Source organism: Mobula birostris, chromosome 5, assembly GCF_030028105.1.
Source record: "Mobula birostris isolate sMobBir1 chromosome 5, sMobBir1.hap1, whole genome shotgun sequence".
Lineage (NCBI taxonomy): Eukaryota > Metazoa > Chordata > Chondrichthyes > Myliobatiformes > Myliobatidae > Mobula > Mobula birostris.
Genome location: NC_092374.1, coordinates 37,927,490 through 37,946,032, shown reverse-complemented (window position 1 = coordinate 37,946,032; position 18,543 = coordinate 37,927,490). Strand labels below are relative to the sequence as shown.

Here is an 18,543-nt window from a genome sequence, read left to right as displayed (position 1 = left end):
GCCTACTCCTGCACCTATTTTCTATGTTTCTATGTATTAATGTATGGAAAAAGCAGAATGCTTCAAGAATAACTTTTAAAATGATACATTACTAGTTAAAAAGTTCCCATTTATATAAGGCTGCCACCTTCTGTACTTAGATCTCAACAAGGCTACATTCAAAATGAATGGAAGATCAGTGAATTTGTCAAATAATAGCAGTTGTCTCTTTATAATCCTCATTCCTTTCATATACAGCTCTGTTGGAAAATCAACATTGCAAAATTTACATGTTTTATTTCTAAGTGCCTTAAGTACGACATAATCAAAATAAAGATTTTAGATAATCAAACAGTATTTAATTAAATATTTGGCAATGGATGAAGTACTGCAAGTACAAGCAAGGCAATTGCAGACAGGTGAGCCTAACATCAGTAATGGGAAAATTACGGGAGAGGATTCTGAAGGGCGGGATCGAATAAGGCACAGTTAGCATAGCTTTGCATTTGGGAAGTACAGTCTCACGAATTCAAATTTTTTTGTTTGAAGAGGTGACCAAAAAGATCGATGAGAGCGGGGTGACAGACTTTAGCAAGGACTTTGACAAGGTCACATGTGTTACGCTAGAATAGGCTAGATCACATGAAATCCAGGATAACCTAGCCAACTAGATAAAAAAAATGGCTTAGCAGAGGGAGTCAGAGGGCAGTAACGGAGGGTTGTTATTCAGACTGGAAATCTGTGACCAGTGGTGTGCGGCAGGGATTGGTACTGCTTCCATTGTTATTTGTCATCTATATTAATGATTTGGATGGCAGTGTTGTTAATGTGGTTAGTTGGTGACACCACAATGCAGGACAATGAAGGAAGTGATCTAAGAACATAACAGGATCTAGGGAAATAGGACAAATAATAGCAGATAGAATTTAATTTAAACAAGTGCTAAGTATTGCATTTTGGCCAGTTAAACCAGAACAGGAATTGAACATTAAATGATCAGGCCCTGGAGAGTGTTATAGAATCATAAAACTGAATTGGGTCATTCAGCCCATCAAGTCGGCTCTGCCATTAATCATGGCTGCTTTATTACTTCCTCTCAAACTCATTCTTTTGTCATCTCCCTATAACCTTTGACACCTTTACTAATCAACAACCCATCAACCTCTGCTTTAAATATACCCAACATTTTGGCCTTCTCAGCCATCTGTGGTAACAAATTCCACAGATTCATCAACCTCTGGTTGAAGAAATTCCTCCTCATCTGTGTTCTACAGGGATTTTATTCAGAGGCTATGCCCTCTGATCCTAGACTCTCCCACCACTGGAAACATCCTCTCCACATCCACTATCTAGGACTTTCAATTTTTAATATTTTTCAATCAGCTGCCCCCTCATCCTTCTACGCTCCAGGGAGTACAATCTCAGAGCCATCAAATGTTCATTATTAATTAACCATTTTATCCCTAGCATCATTTTCATAAATCTCTGGGCCTTCTCCAATGTGAGGACATCATTCTTTATATATGGGGCACAAAACAGTTCAAAGTGCTCCAAATGTGCTCTGATCCAGTACCTTACAAAGCCACAGCATTACATTCTTGCTTTTATATTCCAGTCTTCTCAAAATGAATGCTAACATTGCATTTGCCATTCTTACTACTGACTTAACCTTTAGCGAATTCTGCTATCACTTCCGACTCTATTTGCATCCCTGATTTCTGAATTTTCTCCCCATTTAGAAAAGTCAATGCCTGCTATGCAGCCAGTGGGAATAAAGGGGGGCTTCCCTGGTTGGCTGTCTGTGACAAATGGTATTCCTCAGGGATCAGTATTGGGACTGCTACTTTTCACATTGTTTATCAGTGATTTGGATAATGGAATTAATGGCTTTGTGGCAAAGTTTGTGGATGATACAAAGATAGTTATAGAGAGTAGGTAGTGCTGAGGAAGCAATGCAATTTCAGCAGGACTTAGACAAATTGGAAGAATGGGCAAAAAATGGCAGATGGAATACAGTGTTGGGAAATACATGATAAGATATTTTGGTAAAAGGAACAATAAAGCAGAATATTATCTAAATGGGGAGAAAATTCAAACATCAGAGGTGCAAACGGACTTAGGAGTCCTTGTGCAAGATTTCCAGGTTAATTTACAGGTTCAGTCTGTGGTAAAGGTGGCAACTGCAATATTGGTATTTATTTCAAGGGGAACAGAATGTGCAAGTAGGGAGATAATGCTGAGGCTTTATAAGACACTAGTCAGATCGCACTTGGAGTACTGTCAACAGATTTGGGCCCCACATCTCAGAAAGGATGAGTTGTCATTGGAGAGAATCCAGAGGAGGTTCACAAGGATGATTTTGGAAATGAAGGGGTTAACATATGCACATCTGGCAGCTTTGGGCCTGTACTCACTGGAACTTAGAAGAACTCGGGGACTCGGGGGGGGATCTCATTGAAACCTACCAAATGTTGAAAGGATTAGAGAAGGTGGATTTGGAGAGGATGTTTCCTATTGTGGGGGTATTCAGAACTAGAAGGCACAGCCTCAAAATTGAGGGGCGACCTTTTAGAACAGAGGCAAAGAGGATTTTTTTTTAAGCCAGACTGTAGTGAATCTGTGGAACGCTCTATAGACTGTGGTGGAGGCCAAGTCCGTGGGCATATTTAAAGCAGAAGTTGATAGTTTCCTAGTTGCTCAGGGCATCAAAGGTTATGGTAAGAGGGCAAATGTAGGGGTTGAATGGGATCCAGGATCAGCCATGATGGAATGGCAGAGCAGACTTGATGGGCTGAATAGCCTAATTCTGCTCTTGTCTTATTGTCTTTATTACTTCTACTAAAGTGTATGACCATACATCTCTACACTATATTCTGTCACTTCTTTGCCCATTCTCCCAACCTATCCAAGTCCTTCTGCAGACTCCCTGCTTCCTCAACACTACCTGCCACTCCAACGATATTTGTATTATCTACAAATTTGCCACAAACCATCGATTTAGAGAGAGTTCCAAGGAACCTGGGAGAACAATCACACAATTCCCTGAAAACAGAAACACAAGTGGACAGGAAACTGAAGGCAGCGTCTCGTATGCTTGCCTTCGTCAGTCAGGGCACTGAATAGAGTTGGAACATCATATTACAAGAGTACAATCTGACAGGGGAACCTGAGAGAGTACTGCGTATAGTTCTGGTCACCTTGCTATAAAAGGAAGTTAGGAAAGGGTGCACTAAACGTTCACAAATATGTTATTGGGTCTTTGGGGCGGGTGGTGAGGTGTGGGGTCTTAATTGTTTAAAAGACATTTAGACAGGTACATAGATAGAAAAGATTTAGATTGATACGGCCAAATGCAGGAAAATAGTAACAGTTCAGATCATCGCACAACCTAAGAGCAGTATGATTCTGTAGATATATCAGGGTCTATTTCACCCACTGGTCTCCTTGAGAAAACCAGCAACAAGATATAAATCAAGTTTAAGGTTGAGAATGAAGCACTCAGCTCCAGGATTTACCAAAAAATTCTGAGTCATAAGGAATTGGTAACACATTAATTATATAGCATATCTAAAATAATTTACTACTTCTGAACAAATACAATTTACCTGTTGACTACTTTGGGCTGGTAGATCATTACTCATCTCAGTATCCAACATTGTTTCATCTGTATCTTCTGAATCTTCTGTACGGTAACATGAATTAACAATTATAAACTTAAAATTGCTTCTAGAATATTAACAACACTTAAGCTGTGGGGAAACACTAATATTAAACCAGAAAAACATGCATTAGGCTGTTCAGTTCAAATGTAAACTTCAAATCGAGAGCAAATATTATCATGTGACGCTACTCTCAGGTGTTTTTGGGTCTTAAACAAATACACAATCCATCTTTCAACAGGAAAGATCATTAACAAAGGCTAAATGGCAGCTCAATACATAGTCCATGTTTTAATTTACTCTTGTAATTCAGTATCTTTCAATTAATTTGAAATCTAGTTTTAAAACACATTGGTTCATAGCTTGCAGCTGAATTTCATCTTTCATTGTACTATGTTAGCAATCATTCCTTCTGATACAAAACTTAGTTTTAATTTAAGTATTTTCAAAATTTTACACTAGTCATAGTGACTGTCTAATAGGTCATAAATTTGTGTGGGATTATTTTAAGGAAGCACGCTCTGTTCCTCTTCCACTGGCATGAAAAAGACATTGATTTATTAACTCATAATAGGAGAGCACTATCTGTTGAGATCTACATACGAAGTCATTTTGTTTTGTGACCATAGAAGTGTAAGCAGAGGCAAACTGCCTGATATGTTCAAAACATTTGAAAGATTAAATTATTACAATAACCACTTCATTCTTAAAACTGTACATCCATAAATCAAAATTACATCTATTACAATCAGCACATCTTTCAACATTAAGGCACATATACACAACTTGAATAAGTGCTTCTATTAAGGTCAGAAAAACATTAAAACCTTATTCTTGTTATTAGTTTGACAATTCCTGATATCTATAAATTATTTTGTTTGCTGTGCTATTAGATGATGTACTGTAAAACAAGCTTTTCAGCACATGTATACAAGAGTAAAAAGTTGAAATTAAAATTAAATGCCAAATGAAGTCACTTATTCCTGCTACCATCATGTTTCACTTCACTTTCACTGAACGAGAATGATCTTCTCTGCACCAATACGTCTTTTTAATCTGTATAAAATTACTTAATTGGGCCTAGAGTTGGAATACATAAGCTCACACATTTATTTATTGGGTTAGAATCTTTAATGGTTTGATAGTGATTGTTTTGAATGACATAATAAACCACATAAGCAATACTCAAACTTAACTACAAAATATCAGACAGTATTGAAAATCGCTCCCATTTCTATTCATGATAAGGTGCAGACTAGCTACTGCAATTAGATCACAAAAAGCTATGTTTATAGGTTTTAAGATCACTGCACTCCCTTTTCTTTTTAAAACATGTTGGATGGAAATAGAATATATTAGAGCATATTTTAATGCAAGTTTATGGAGCTACAAAAAGCAGAATACAGATGCTTCAAATTTGAAATAGAAAGAGAAAATGCTGGAAATGCCATTGCTGAAGTTGCAGGGCATTTCCAATAGTTTTGGTTATCAAGATTTAACATTTGCTATGTTTCTTAAAATCCTATCAAACCATGTTATATATTTACACTAACCACATTATCTCAAATGCATTAACTGATCTAAATACTCAATGTTGAATAATGTTGAATACTCAATGGTTCCAATTAATATCAGAATTGTTGACTAATAAGCAGAGATGGATGGAAATAAATTTCAGTAATATTCACAATTCCTAATTCACCTAAACCATTTACGTCCCTACATTTAATTCTTCATCCCAACCAGTAATCTGAAAGTTCACTCATGCTGCCCATTCTAATAAAGCTGTACGAGCAGCAATCACCATTAAAATGGCTGCTGAAAATAAATTATCATTGACTTCTACCAAACAATGCCATCACATCTCATGTATATTAATTCCTAGCAGTCAGAAGATTTTTTTTTTCATCCAAATATCGACCCACTATTATCATCAATTGAAATTCCAGCACAAAACACTTTTCCCAAGAAGTTCTTTCCCTGGAAGTAGTCCAATCAGTATTAATAGCAAGGGAATTTTCAACCATCCCTTGAATTCAGTTCTATTAAAGTAAGTGGAAAGAAAGTATGCAGGCAGAGCTCTGGGCATTTTATTTGAGTGTAACTCAAACTGGTTTAAAATTGTTAGATTTTTTATTAGAAAATGTATCAAATCATCTTTTACCCATTTACTTCCCTCACTAACAGTCAAAAAGTAACACTTCTGTCTGAATAAACAAATTTCTCAAATTCTTTTAAAATATTATCTCTAAAACAAATAACTGCTTTAATAAAAAATGATACAAAAACATAGCTTCATTTCCACACTTATGACTTCCTTTCTCGATTTCCGCAGTTACCATTTGAGACTTTCTTAGAGAAAAATATTGGTCCACTTAAGTACAAATACTTGCTGTCTCAAAAATACATCATAATTACAACTTGAACAAAGAATAGTTCACAAACTACTTTTATAAATTGTTGGACATTTTACAAGCAATTAAATATCCACATGCATTAAACTTTAAATCTCAAAATAGTTTGATTCAATTTATTACAGCAAATTTTGGGAAGGCATGTGGAACGTCGTCAATGATAACTGGGAGGGATATACCGGAGTCTGAACTGATGATGGGCTGTTTAGGGTTTGTAGGTTCCATTTCTGAATATTTAAAACATCTTTTTGTAGCTCAAGCACTTTGTTCCATAATTTGGCATTCAGTATTTCCAACTGTAACTTCTCTTTCTTCAATTGTAGAAGTTCCAAGTTTATATCTGTCGAGTCTGTTACACTTCCTTTAGGAAAAATACACCAATACTGTAAATGACATCTATTTCAGCAATATGACTATTTAAATCAGTAAAAATAATAAACCAGAATATTTATAAACACCCAACATATAAAGTGGCACAATGGGTTTTGGCATTCAACTTCAGTTAATTTTGCTAAATGTTTTCTAGTTTAAGTTATTTAGAAAACAAATGGATTTTACTCATATTGATCTTGATATAAAATAAGAAAACAAAAACATACCCAATGTATAACATGGTATCATCTCATCCAAAATGGTTCCACCAAATGCTACTACATCATTTGGTTCAGATAGGTGCTCATGAATATCCAGCCAGCCATTATCCAAGCATTCAGGTGACAGCTGCTCCCTTGATTCTTCCAACCCTTTCTTTCAAAGCATTGTCTCTTCTGTATTTTCCTTATCCTTTCCATGTGATTTCAGTGGATTCTTGCTCTAATGGCGGCCAAGTTATTAAGTTCCAGATGATTGTACTTTCAGAGGAATCTCAAAATTACATGTTTCTACTTGTTATCTAAAGCTAGAAAGTGTTTATTTTAAAAGCGATTGAAATAAAACGATTCACTACTAAAAAGCAAAAGATGAAAAACCAGAATTTTTTTAAATGTATTAAAAGTATAGATTTGAAAAGGAAACCTTTTCTTTGAACAGCCTCACCAAATTCTGAAATATTAAGAGAATAAAAAGGGGCAATGCAGCAAATATAATATACCCAGATTACTGAAAGATCTTCAGAAAGGTGCTTCGTTATTAACAAGGCCGAGCATACAGAAATGTCAGACAAATTGAATAGATAGTTAAATCAATACTTGGCAGTTTAGAGACAAAGATAAAGAACACTACTCAAGAAAACAGAAGATGAAAATTGGATTCTATGAAGATTAGAGCACGACTTCTAGTGTCAACATTTATATTGAACAATAATGGAATCAAATACAATTTCTAAAATTTCTACTTGTCAAAACACTGGGTACATTGTCAATACTGAAGAAGACTACAAAAAATTGGAAGATTATCACTAAATTTCCAGCCTAGTCAGTCACTGCTGGACAAAAATGGACTTAGTGCTAAAAATCAAACAAGAATTTGGATGCCAGAAATCTGAAAACAGCGACATGCCAGAAAAAAATCACCACAATTTAGAATATTAACTTCATTTCTTATTCTATCAGTACAGAGATTTTCCATTTTTATTTTAGACTTAAACAGCTCTAGCCAATTCTTGATCCACTGCCTAGGATTATGACTCTAAAGGTGCATTAAGACAGATAAATCCCCGGAGCCTGTCCAAGTCCATCCTTGGACCTTGTGAGAAGCTCAGGTTGAAATTATGGAGGCCCTTGCAGAGTTATTTGCTTTATCTTTAGCTGCAGACTAAACTTCTAAAAGACTACAGGAGAGCTAATAGAGTTCATTGTTTAAGAGCAGCATGGCCAAGCCAAAGGTGGATAGGTGTGTGAATCCAACACCAAGGGCTATGCTGTGAAAAAGAAAGACTTAACAGTACAGTACCTTGTTCACTGAAAACGGTACCACAGTTAGACCGGGTGATGAAGGAGACATTTGGAATGCTGGTCTTCATCAGTCAGGGCATTGAGTATAGGAATTGGAACGTTATCTTGCAGTTATACAAGGTGTTGGTGAGACCATACTTAAGAGTATTCTGTTCTGTTTTGGTCACCCTGTTATAGAAAAGACATCATTGGGCAAGCTGGGATTATATTCCTTGGAGGGTAAAAGATTTAGGGATGACCTTTTATAGGCATCCGTTCGTCTCATGAGACCATGGATTTGCACCTTGGAAGGTTTCCAGGGCGCAGGCCTGGGCATGGTTGTATGGAAGACCAGCAGTTGCCCATGCTGCAAGTCTCCCCTCTCCTCGCCACTGATGTTGTCCAAGGGAAGGGCACGAGGGCCGATATAGCTCGGCACCAGTGTCACCGCAGAGCAATGTGTGGTTAAGTGCCTTGCTCAAAGACACAACACGCTGCCTCAGCTGAGGCTTGAACCAGCAACCTTCAGATCACTAAGACTGATGCCTTAACCACTTGGCCACATGCCAACACCAGGGATGACCTTATAGAGATGTATTCCATCATAAGGGACACAGGGTGAACACATACACACATGCAGCCACAATCTTTTTTTCCCCAGGGAAGGGGGATTAGAAACTAGAAGACGTAGATTTAAGGCGAGAGGTGAAAGATTTAAAAAGGACTCTGGGGTCACTTCACGCAGAGGGAGGCATGTATCTAGAATGTGCTGTCAGAAAAGCTGGTTGAGGCAAATACCATAACAATATTCAAAATACATTTTGATAAAATACATGTATAGGATGGGTTTAGAGAGAGGTGAACCAAATGCAAGCAAATAGGTCTAGATTGATGAGCACCATAATTGGCATGGATGAGTTGAGCCAAAAGGCCTGTTTCCATACTGTATTACTTAATGACTCTGAAAGCATATTTGTGTACTTGAATTTCAGCAAGTGTTTCTGTCTCCACCCCTTTTCAGGCAACAGGTTTCAGATCCCTACAATTTGTTGGGATATGTGTATCACATTTTTTGAAATGCAAGGATTTAAATGGAGTGGTGGAAAACTGGATCCTCAATTTACACTTCAACATTGCAACAACACAAAATTGTTAAGAAAATTATCATGAACAAAATCATTAAGTGCCAATGCAAGATACAACCTCTATTGAAAAAAAAAAGCTCCAAGCATCACTTCTAGAGGAACAGAACAGAAAGATCAGAGTAATACAGCACAGCAAGCAGGCCTTCTGGTTCTACTCGTTCTTGCTGACCATGTCAGAATCAGAATCAGGTTTATCACCACCAGCATGTGACGTGAAATCTGCCTACCTGAGCTACTTCCACTTGCTTGGGTTTAGCCTATATACGTCTAAACTATTTCCTAACCATGTATCGGTCCAAATGTCTTTTAAATATTCTAATTATACCCACTTCTACTACTTACTTTGGCAGCTTATTCCACAGACTCACCATCCTCCACATGGAAAAGTTTGCCCTTCAGGTCCTCTAAAGTTGTCCCCCCTCTCACTTTCAATCTTTGACTTCCTACTTTTAGACTTTTCTACCTTAAGAAAAAAAAAGTGGCCATTCACTTTATCTACACCAGGGCTCCCAACCTGGGATCCACAGGTATTCATCCAAGGCATAAAAAGGTTGGGAACCCCTGCTCTACACCCATAATGATTTAATATACCTCTATAAAGGTTACCCCTCAGCTTCCTACACAACAAGGGAAAAATAAAACCTAAGCTATTCAGTCTCTCCTTATAATTCATACACTCCAGACCTGGTAACATCCTTGTCAGTCTTTTCTGCACTGCTACTAGCTTAATAACATAATTCCTATAGGTAGGTAACCAGAATTGCACACAACACTGCAAGTGTCTCACCAACATCTTGTATGCAATATGATGTTCCAACTTTTGTATCAGGGACCTGGAATACTACCATGGGGTCTGATTGTGAATAATAGTCCAGGGCGAATTGTTCATCCTGAATGTTTGTTTACTAGTGATGATGGAAAACTACAGGGGACACGGCCTACCATGCAATCCTTGAACAAATTTAAACCTTGGCTTTACATCAAAGCAGTATGAGCTTCGGAAAATACTGAGAATTTGTTGGCCAATGTGTTTACTGATAGTGAAGTACAGTTTGAATCATGTTCCTTTACTAAATAAATCCATTGCTCAATAGAATATTTTGCAACGTAATATTTATATCACATGTTGAACTTTGCTGAGCAACCACCATGGCTATCTGGAGCACCCAGTTGCTACCCATTTTAATTCTCCTTCCAATTTCCACACCAACATATCTATCCTCAGCCTCATCGACAGCCAGAGTGTGACGAAACACAATCGAGCAAAAGAGTACCTCATATTCTACTCGTTATGGTCTACCACTCAACAGCATGAACACTGAATTCTCCGCTTTCTCGTAAACTGTTCTCCGTCCTTTTTTCTCTCCTTTCGATCTACTCAGTTCTTCCTACAATTACTCCCATCACCCTGTTTCATTCTCTTCCTCTGCCCTCTCCATCTACCCATCATCCACACATTCTTCTCCCATTGTTTCCATTTGTCTTCCCACATCCCTCACCGGATTCTACGCTATTTTTCCTCTCCTGTCAGATTCCATCATACTCAGCTCTTTGTCACTTCCATCTCTCACCTCCCAGTTTCTGTTGCTATTTCCATCTCCACTCCCCTGATCTGCCTCTGGCCCTTCCTCCCCTGGATCCACACACTGCTTACTGCCTCTTGTTCCACCCCTTCTCTCCACCTCTTTATAGTGGCCATCTCCCTCCATCCTGCAGTCCAGATGAAGATGTTGCCAGAAACATCAACTATTTCCCTCCACAGATGCCTGACCCAATGAACCCCCACCCCATCTTATGTGTTTCTTGTTAAAAGCACAAGTTTTCTTATTTTGGTCCATAACTATAAACGCTATATTTTAAAATAATTGTCAAAATATTTCATGGTTACTTAAGAACAGTACCATGGAATATTTTACCAGAGCGTACAAATGCACATGGTGGTGTGCTGGGACAATGGCATCAACACAGGTGATGCCAATAGGCTCAATAAAGTGATTAGAAAGGCTGGCTCTGTTATAGGAGTCAAACTGGACACACTGGAGGCAGTAGTAGAAGAAATGACCCTACAGAAAATCCTGGCAATTCTGGAAAATGTTTTTCACCTTCTGCATGCCACCTTGGCTGAACAGAGGAGCATTTTTTGTAATAGACCAAGACAACTATGCTGCTTCGAAGAGCGCAATACGAGGTTATTCTTACCCCTGGCCATTAGGCTTTATGACACGTCAACCTATAGCAGGCGAAGTGATGACCTCCTCGTGTTTGAGGTACCTTATTTTTTTTTTATTCTTTCTTACTTCTCTTCCAATATTTGTATATCTATGCACCTGTAATGCTACTGTGACACTGTAATTTTGTTTGAGATCAATAAGCTATCTACTTATTTATTATGGAATTATGATTCACAAATAAATTCCACAGTGCCACCTTGCGATCATGACCAGCAACAGCTGACAGTTGTGTTCAGCAAATATGAGTGGCAAACATTAAATTATAACTGGCAAAAATATTGATTAATTTTCACCTCAGAGAAACAATTTTTGTCTGATTATTTATTTGTAACTCTGTCTTCAACAATAAAAGTCAGTCATTACTGACACTTAATAAAGCGCAGCATACTAACAATCAAGTACATGAAATTAATTCCATTACATACCTTGACAGTAGTTATGTTCAATATCAATATAAGTCACATGGGGAGTAGTTCCTTCACTGCCAGATACACCAGTCAAACATGTCACACCTGATCTAAGAAATACAGCTGTATTTACTAAACCAAGAAGCATTATTGGGCTTATTAGAGGTTTAATAATATTTGAGACTTCCAAACTGGCTTATCTATCCTAACGTCATATAAAGAAATTCAATTAACCTACTTACTCACATATACCTATCATCAAATAGTCATAGTCATACCTTATTAATCCCGGGGGAAATTGGTTTTTGTTACTGTTGCTCCATAAATAATAATTAGTAATAGAACCATAAATAGTTAAATAGTAATATGTAAATTATGCCAGTAAATTATGAAATAAGTCCAGGACCAGCCTTTTGGCTCAGGGTGTCTGACCCTCCAAGGGAGGAGTTGTAAAGTTTCATGGCCACAGGCAGGAATGACTTCCTATGACGCTCAGTGCTGCATCTCGGTGGAATGAGTCTCTGGCTGAATGTACTCCTGTGCCCACCCAGTACATTATGTAGTGGATGACCAGCAACAGCTGACAGTTGTGTTCAGCAAATATGAGTGGCAAACGTGTGGCAAACACTTGCATACCTGTCCGTTAGGTATCAATATGATGCTACCTAAAATGCAGTTAGAAATAGGGCTGATGGTATTCTGCACTCATCACGGTTATTGTGTAGAATAGGTGTGCATCTATATACACCTACATGCATCGGTCAGCTTATTCCCTTCAGTTTCTGGCTCTGCAGCATTCAAGTATGATGGTTGCAAAACTGGACATAAGGAAATGTCTTGATATACTAGCATCACTGGACAAGGTAAGCAGTTACAAAATACATAGGGTGTTTAGTTATCCTCTCCTTTAAATGGAATCCACAGCTGCACTATGTCACTTGCACAAGAATATACAACATATGGTTAGCAATCTGTTGCACTGGAAACCTCCTGAACCCTTCACATAAATGTAGCTGTAAAGAAAGCATGACAATGCTTCTACTTCCTTAGGAGTCTGCAGAGATTCAGCATGTCATCAAAAACCTTGGCAAACTTCTATAGATATCTGCTGGAAAGTATTCACTGGCTACATTACGGCTTGGTATGGGAACACCAATGCCTCTGAGTGGAATGCCTTTGCAGTCTCCCTGAACATGTGCCAGTCAGTGTGCTCAAAGCAGTCTTGGAAGAGCTGAGATGGCTCCGGCTGACCAGGTTTTCACCGGCTTTTGAACTGGTCTGGAGTGCCTGACGAGCGGTCTGTATGCTGGGATTAGCATAACAGAGATGTGATCTGAGTAACCAAGGTGGGGGCAGGGCTCCGCCCGGAAGGCGTAAGGAATGTTTGTGTAAACAAGGTCCAATGTGTTCTCCCCTGTCGTTGCAAAGTCCACATTCTGATGGAATCTGGGGAGCACTGACTTAAGGTTCGCATGGTTAAAATCTCCGGCGATAATGAACAGTCCATCAGGGTGTGCGTTCTGTAGTTTGCTAATAGTCCCATATGGTTCACTGAGCGCCTCCTTGGCATTAGCGCTGGGGGGAACGTAGACACCGACTATAAGGACAGTGGTGAATTCCCGTGGCAAATAAAATGGTCTGCATCTAACAGTCACAAACTCCACTAGCGATGAGCAGTATCTTGAAACCAGCACAGAGTTCTTGCACCATTCCGTATTGATGTAAACACACAAGCCACCACTGCAAGTCTTACCAGAAAGAGCTGCATCTCTGTCCGCTCGAAACAAGACGAGCCTGTCCAGCTGAATGGCGGCATCCAGGATTCCATCAGAGAGCCACGTTTCTGTGAAAACATACGCACAGCAGACTCTGTACTCCCGCCGAGTATTTCGTTGGAGTCGGATGTAGTCCAACTTATTGTCCAGGAAGTGGACATTGGAGAGCAGAATGGACGGGACAGCCAGCCAGCTAGGGTTTGTTTTTTGCCTGGCACGGACTCCTGCCTGCTTGACTCGCTTCCGCTTTGTCGCACACCGCTTACGACGTCCCTACTTCCCGCCACCGGCATCAGGCGACTCTGAGGACTGTAGGCCCGATCCCCTCAGCAAGCCGAAGTCGCGTAACTTAACCAGCAGATCTTCATGAAGGTTTGTTTTTGGGTGATCTCTATATTGTAGCAGTATCTGGCAATGGTAGATAGTCGCTCTGTTATCCATGTGCCCTAATTAGAAATTATGCCTTAAAATTAAACTAAAAAATTAAAATAACACCTGATCCGAAAAGCCGCTGCTGCCCTGCCACCTGAGGTAGTATCTGCCCTTACTTCTCTGGTGACTCTACCAACTTAGAGGAGTATACAGCATCGGTGACTAGCTACATCAGCAAGTGCATTGATGATGTCACTGTGGCCAAGACAATCACTACACAAGCTAACCAGAAGCCATGGATGACCACGGAGGTGCGTGTGCTGCTGAGGACCTGTGACTCCGCCTTCAGAGCAGGTGACAAGGCAGCCCTAACAACAGCGAGGGCCAAACTGTCCCGGGCCATCAGAGAGGCAAAGCGTGCACATGCCCAGTGAATCCACAGCCACTTCCAGGACAGCAGAGACACGCGGCGCACGTGGAAGGACATTCAGGACATCACCAACTACAAGAAAACACCACCTGCCTGTGCTCGTGATGCCTCCCTCCCAGATGCATTGAATAACTTCTACGCTCATTCTGAGGCAGAAAATAACGTGGCGGCGAGGAAGACGACCTCTCCTCCAAACGACCAGGTGCTGTGTCTTACTGTGGCCAATGTGAAGAGAACCCTGTGCAGGGTCAACCCACAGAAGGCTGCTGGACCAGACAATATTCCCGGCAGAGTGCTTAGAGAATGTGCAGACCAGCTAGCTGTGATCCTCACTGACATCTTCAACATCTCCTTGAGCAGCAACGTCATTCATACATGCTTCAAGGCCGCCACCATCGTCCCCGTGCTGAAGAAGTCTTCAGTGTCCTGCCTCAACGACTACCGCCCCGTCGCACTCACATCCATCATCATGAAGTGTTTTGAGAACATCCATGACTCCTCCGTAGAGATCGCTAAGAGCACCAAATTTCTTGGTGTTCACCTGGCGGAGAATCTCACCTGGGCCCTCAACACCAGCTCCATAGCAAAGAAAGCTCAGCAGCGTCTCTACTTTCTGCGAAGGCTGAGAAAAGTCCATCTCCCACTCCCCATCCTCACCACATTCTACAGAGGTTGTATTGAGAGCATCCAGAGTAGCTGCATCACGGCCTGATTCGGAAATTGTACCATCTCGGATCGAAAGACCCTGCAGCGGATAGTGAGGTCAACTGAGAAGATCATCGGGGTCTCTCTTCCCACCATTACAGACATTTACACCACACGCTGCACCCATAAAGCAAACAGCATTATGAAGGACCCCACGCACCCCTCATACAAACTCTTCTCCCTCCCGCCATCTGGCAAAAGCAACTAAAGCATTCGGGCACTCTCACAACCAGACTATGTAACAGTTTCTTTCCCCAAGCCATCAGACTCCTCAATACCCAGAGCCTGGACTGACACCAACCTACTGCCCTCTACTGTGCATATCGTCCTGTTTATTATTTATTGTAATGCCTGCACTGTTTTGTGCACTTTATGTAGTCCTGGGTAGGTCTGTAGTCTCCTGTAGTTTTGTTTGTTTTACGTAGTTCAGTGCAGCTTTTGTATTGTTCATGTATCACTATGGTCCTGAAAAACATTGTCTCATTTTTACTGTGTACTGTACCAGCAGTTATGGTCGAAATAACAATAAAAAGTGACTTGACCTGACTTGAAAATCCTACAAAAAGTAGTAGATTTGGCCCAGTACATCACAGATAAAGCCCTCCCCACCATCGAGCACATCTACATGAAACATTGTAGTAGAAAAGCAACATCCATCAAAGAACCTCACCAGCAACCTCTTTTCTCGCTGCTGCTATCAGGTGGAAAATACAAGTACCTCGGGATTCGCACCAGCAGGTTCAATAACAGGTACTACCCCTCAACCATCAGGCTCTGGAAGTAAAGAGGATAACTATACTCATTCTATTTCTTGTGTTCCCACAACCAATGATTTCACTTTAAGGACTCTTTACCTTGTTATTTCATGCTTTTGTTTTTTATTGCTATTTATTTATATTTGAATTTGTAGTTTGTTGTTCATTGATCTCTTTACAGTTACTGTCCTATAGATTTGCTGAGCATGCCCAAGGAAAAAGAATCCCAGGGTTGTATGTGGTGATCTGTGTGTACCTTGATAATAAATTTTACTTTGAACTTTGAAACCATTGCCATATTTCTGTCTAATAGTATACAGATATTTAATCTGCCACTATATAAAAAAATACTGTTCTAGTGCTTAGAATGTGTGTTATTATCAGATGACAAACATAGAAAACTTAAGTTTACATGATATTTGATAATAAAAACATGGGACTCTTTAAAGTTGAAATATTCACTTCAGCTCAAAACTATCAACTTTTAATCTTATTGCTCTTATACAGCTGCAAAGGATAAAGGATGATTTTTTTTTGCTGGTTATGTAGACTTTGAAGTAGGCATTTTAGAAATCACAGACAATTAAACAGAAGAGGCAAGAGATGCCTGAAGGCAGCTGGTGAGTAGTTGTTTGTGAGGAGGTGCGTCGCTTCTGCCATTTACAGAGGATTTCTGTGTCCTCCTGCTGCTTAGACTTGAAGTTCTAAATATCATCCCAAATGCCCCTTCTCCACTTCGAACATTCAAGACCCAACCTTGTTGAACCTTTTCCTCTGACAAGGCTCAAAATATTTATTTTGTACAGTATTTATTTTGGGATGACTGGTGTCAAACTGAAAGTAACTAGAGCCTCAATGCTAGGTAGTTTAAGCTTGAAAAAGACACAGGCGTTGATCAACTTATCCTTCCACTGAATTGAAGATTCTATAAAAGCAATATTGATGCAACATTCAAAATGCTGGATAAGCTCAGCAGGTCAGCAGCATCTATGAAAAAGAGTAAACAGTCGACATTTCGGACCGAGACCCTTCTTCAGGACTGAGGAGAAAGGGGAAAGATGCCTGAATAAACACGTGGTGGGGGAGGGAAAGGGGCTAGCTGGAAGGTGATAGGTGAGGCCAGATGGGTGAGAAAGGTCATGAGTTGGAGAAGAAAAGCTGATAGGAGTGTGGACAATAGGAGAAAGGGAAGGAGGACCCAAGGAGAAGTAACAGGCAGGCGAGAAGTGAAAGGTCAGAGTGGGGAATAGAGGAGCCACCCCTCCTGAATTTGGTCACAGTAAGGAGAAATCGATATTCATGTCATCAGGTTGGAGGGTACCTAGACGGAATACAAGGTTTTGCTTCTCCACCCAGAGAGTCACCTAATCTTGGCACAAGAGGCGGCCATGGATCGACATGGCAGAATAGGAATGGGAATTGGAATGAATGTTTGGCACCAGGAAGTCCCCATTTAAGCAGATGGAGCAAAGGTGCTCGAAGAAGCAGTTCCCCCAATTTACAACAGGTCTCACCAATGTAAGAGAGGAGGCAGCATCGTGAGCATCAGATGACCCCAGCAGATTCACAGGTGAAGTGCTGCCTCACTTGGAAGGACTGTTTGGGGTTCTGAATGGAGATGAAGGAGGGGGTGTGTGGGCAGGTGTAGCACTTTGGTCACTTGCAGGGATAAGTGCCTGGAGGGAAATTAGTGGGGAGGGACGAATGGACAAGGGAATCACGGAGGGAGCAATCTCGGCGGAAAGCATGGGGGTGGAGGGCTGATAAAGATATGTTTAGTGGTAGCATCAAAGTAATGTTGATGATATCTTTCCTCTGACTTGAGAATCCAGCTGTAGGTCTCAGGAACATATTTTAGGAGAGAAAGGGTTACTGCTACTTTTGTGTCAGATCTAAGGTCTTCATTGTCAAATATTGGTTACATCAAAATGACAAAGGGCTGTTCTAATCAGCAACAGTAAATTTCATCCTCAATCTTTCACACAAGTAGGCAACTCCTAAGATATGGGAAGTGGTCCATTATTTCCAGGATCTTGCCATAAACTTTCATGTTGGGAGACAAAGTAGTCCAGCAGAGGCTGATTGGTACAGGATTTTGTCTTGCAAATGCTGAGCATAAGGCCTAATCTCTCATATGTTTATTAGAATGACAACAACCGCTTGGATCTCAGCCTCCATGCATGCACAAGCACAAGCATTGTATGCACATTGCAGCTCAAAGTTTGAAGTTTCAGTGAACTGAGGTTGAGAGTACAACTATTACAAGTTACACAGTTATGCATTATTCTCTCCGATCAATGCCATTAAGGAATTATGGCAGCCAGAAGTGGAATGGGTATGGGTTGAATCAAATGAGAAGCAACTTAAAGAGGAACTTTCTAAAACAAAATGACTTCTGGCCACCCATCACTGACCTTTAACAGCAACAAGCACCAGAGTAATCAATGACTCAAAAGTAAACAATACCAAAGAATAACTAATAACTACATTGAAGAAACATATCTGATTGCTAAGTATCACACATAATCCTACCTCAGTAAGCTCTGTGATTGCCCCAACTGTGTTGCATCATCATAAGCCTACAAACAGAAAGAAAAGGTAATGGTTACCAACACCAGAATTTTTTTTTAAATCTTAGTGTGAAAAGTGCTTAAGTACTAAATGCTTTGAAATGTTCTGTCGGAATGGAGATCATATAATAATGTGGCAATAAAAAGTGAGAAGTGATAAATTACATCTCACATTAATAAATAACTACTATTTTAGTGTTGATTTATTATATTTTTAGATCAGACTGAAC

General features: G+C 40.0%; 1 protein-coding gene across 1 annotated transcript in view; it reads right to left on the bottom strand.

Annotated features, from left to right (window-relative positions):
- The window catches only part of LOC140197484 (uncharacterized), a 138,315-nt gene that overhangs the window by 104,277 nt on the left and 15,495 nt on the right, over positions 1-18,543 (bottom strand). The window contains exons 4-6 of the mRNA XM_072257445.1: positions 18,276-18,322; positions 11,725-11,816; positions 3,585-3,661 (exon numbers count right to left, since the gene is read on the bottom strand). Coding sequence (XP_072113546.1) covers positions 3,585-3,661; positions 11,725-11,816; positions 18,276-18,322 — 216 coding nt within the window. The remainder of the gene's footprint in view (positions 1-3,584; positions 3,662-11,724; positions 11,817-18,275; positions 18,323-18,543) is intronic.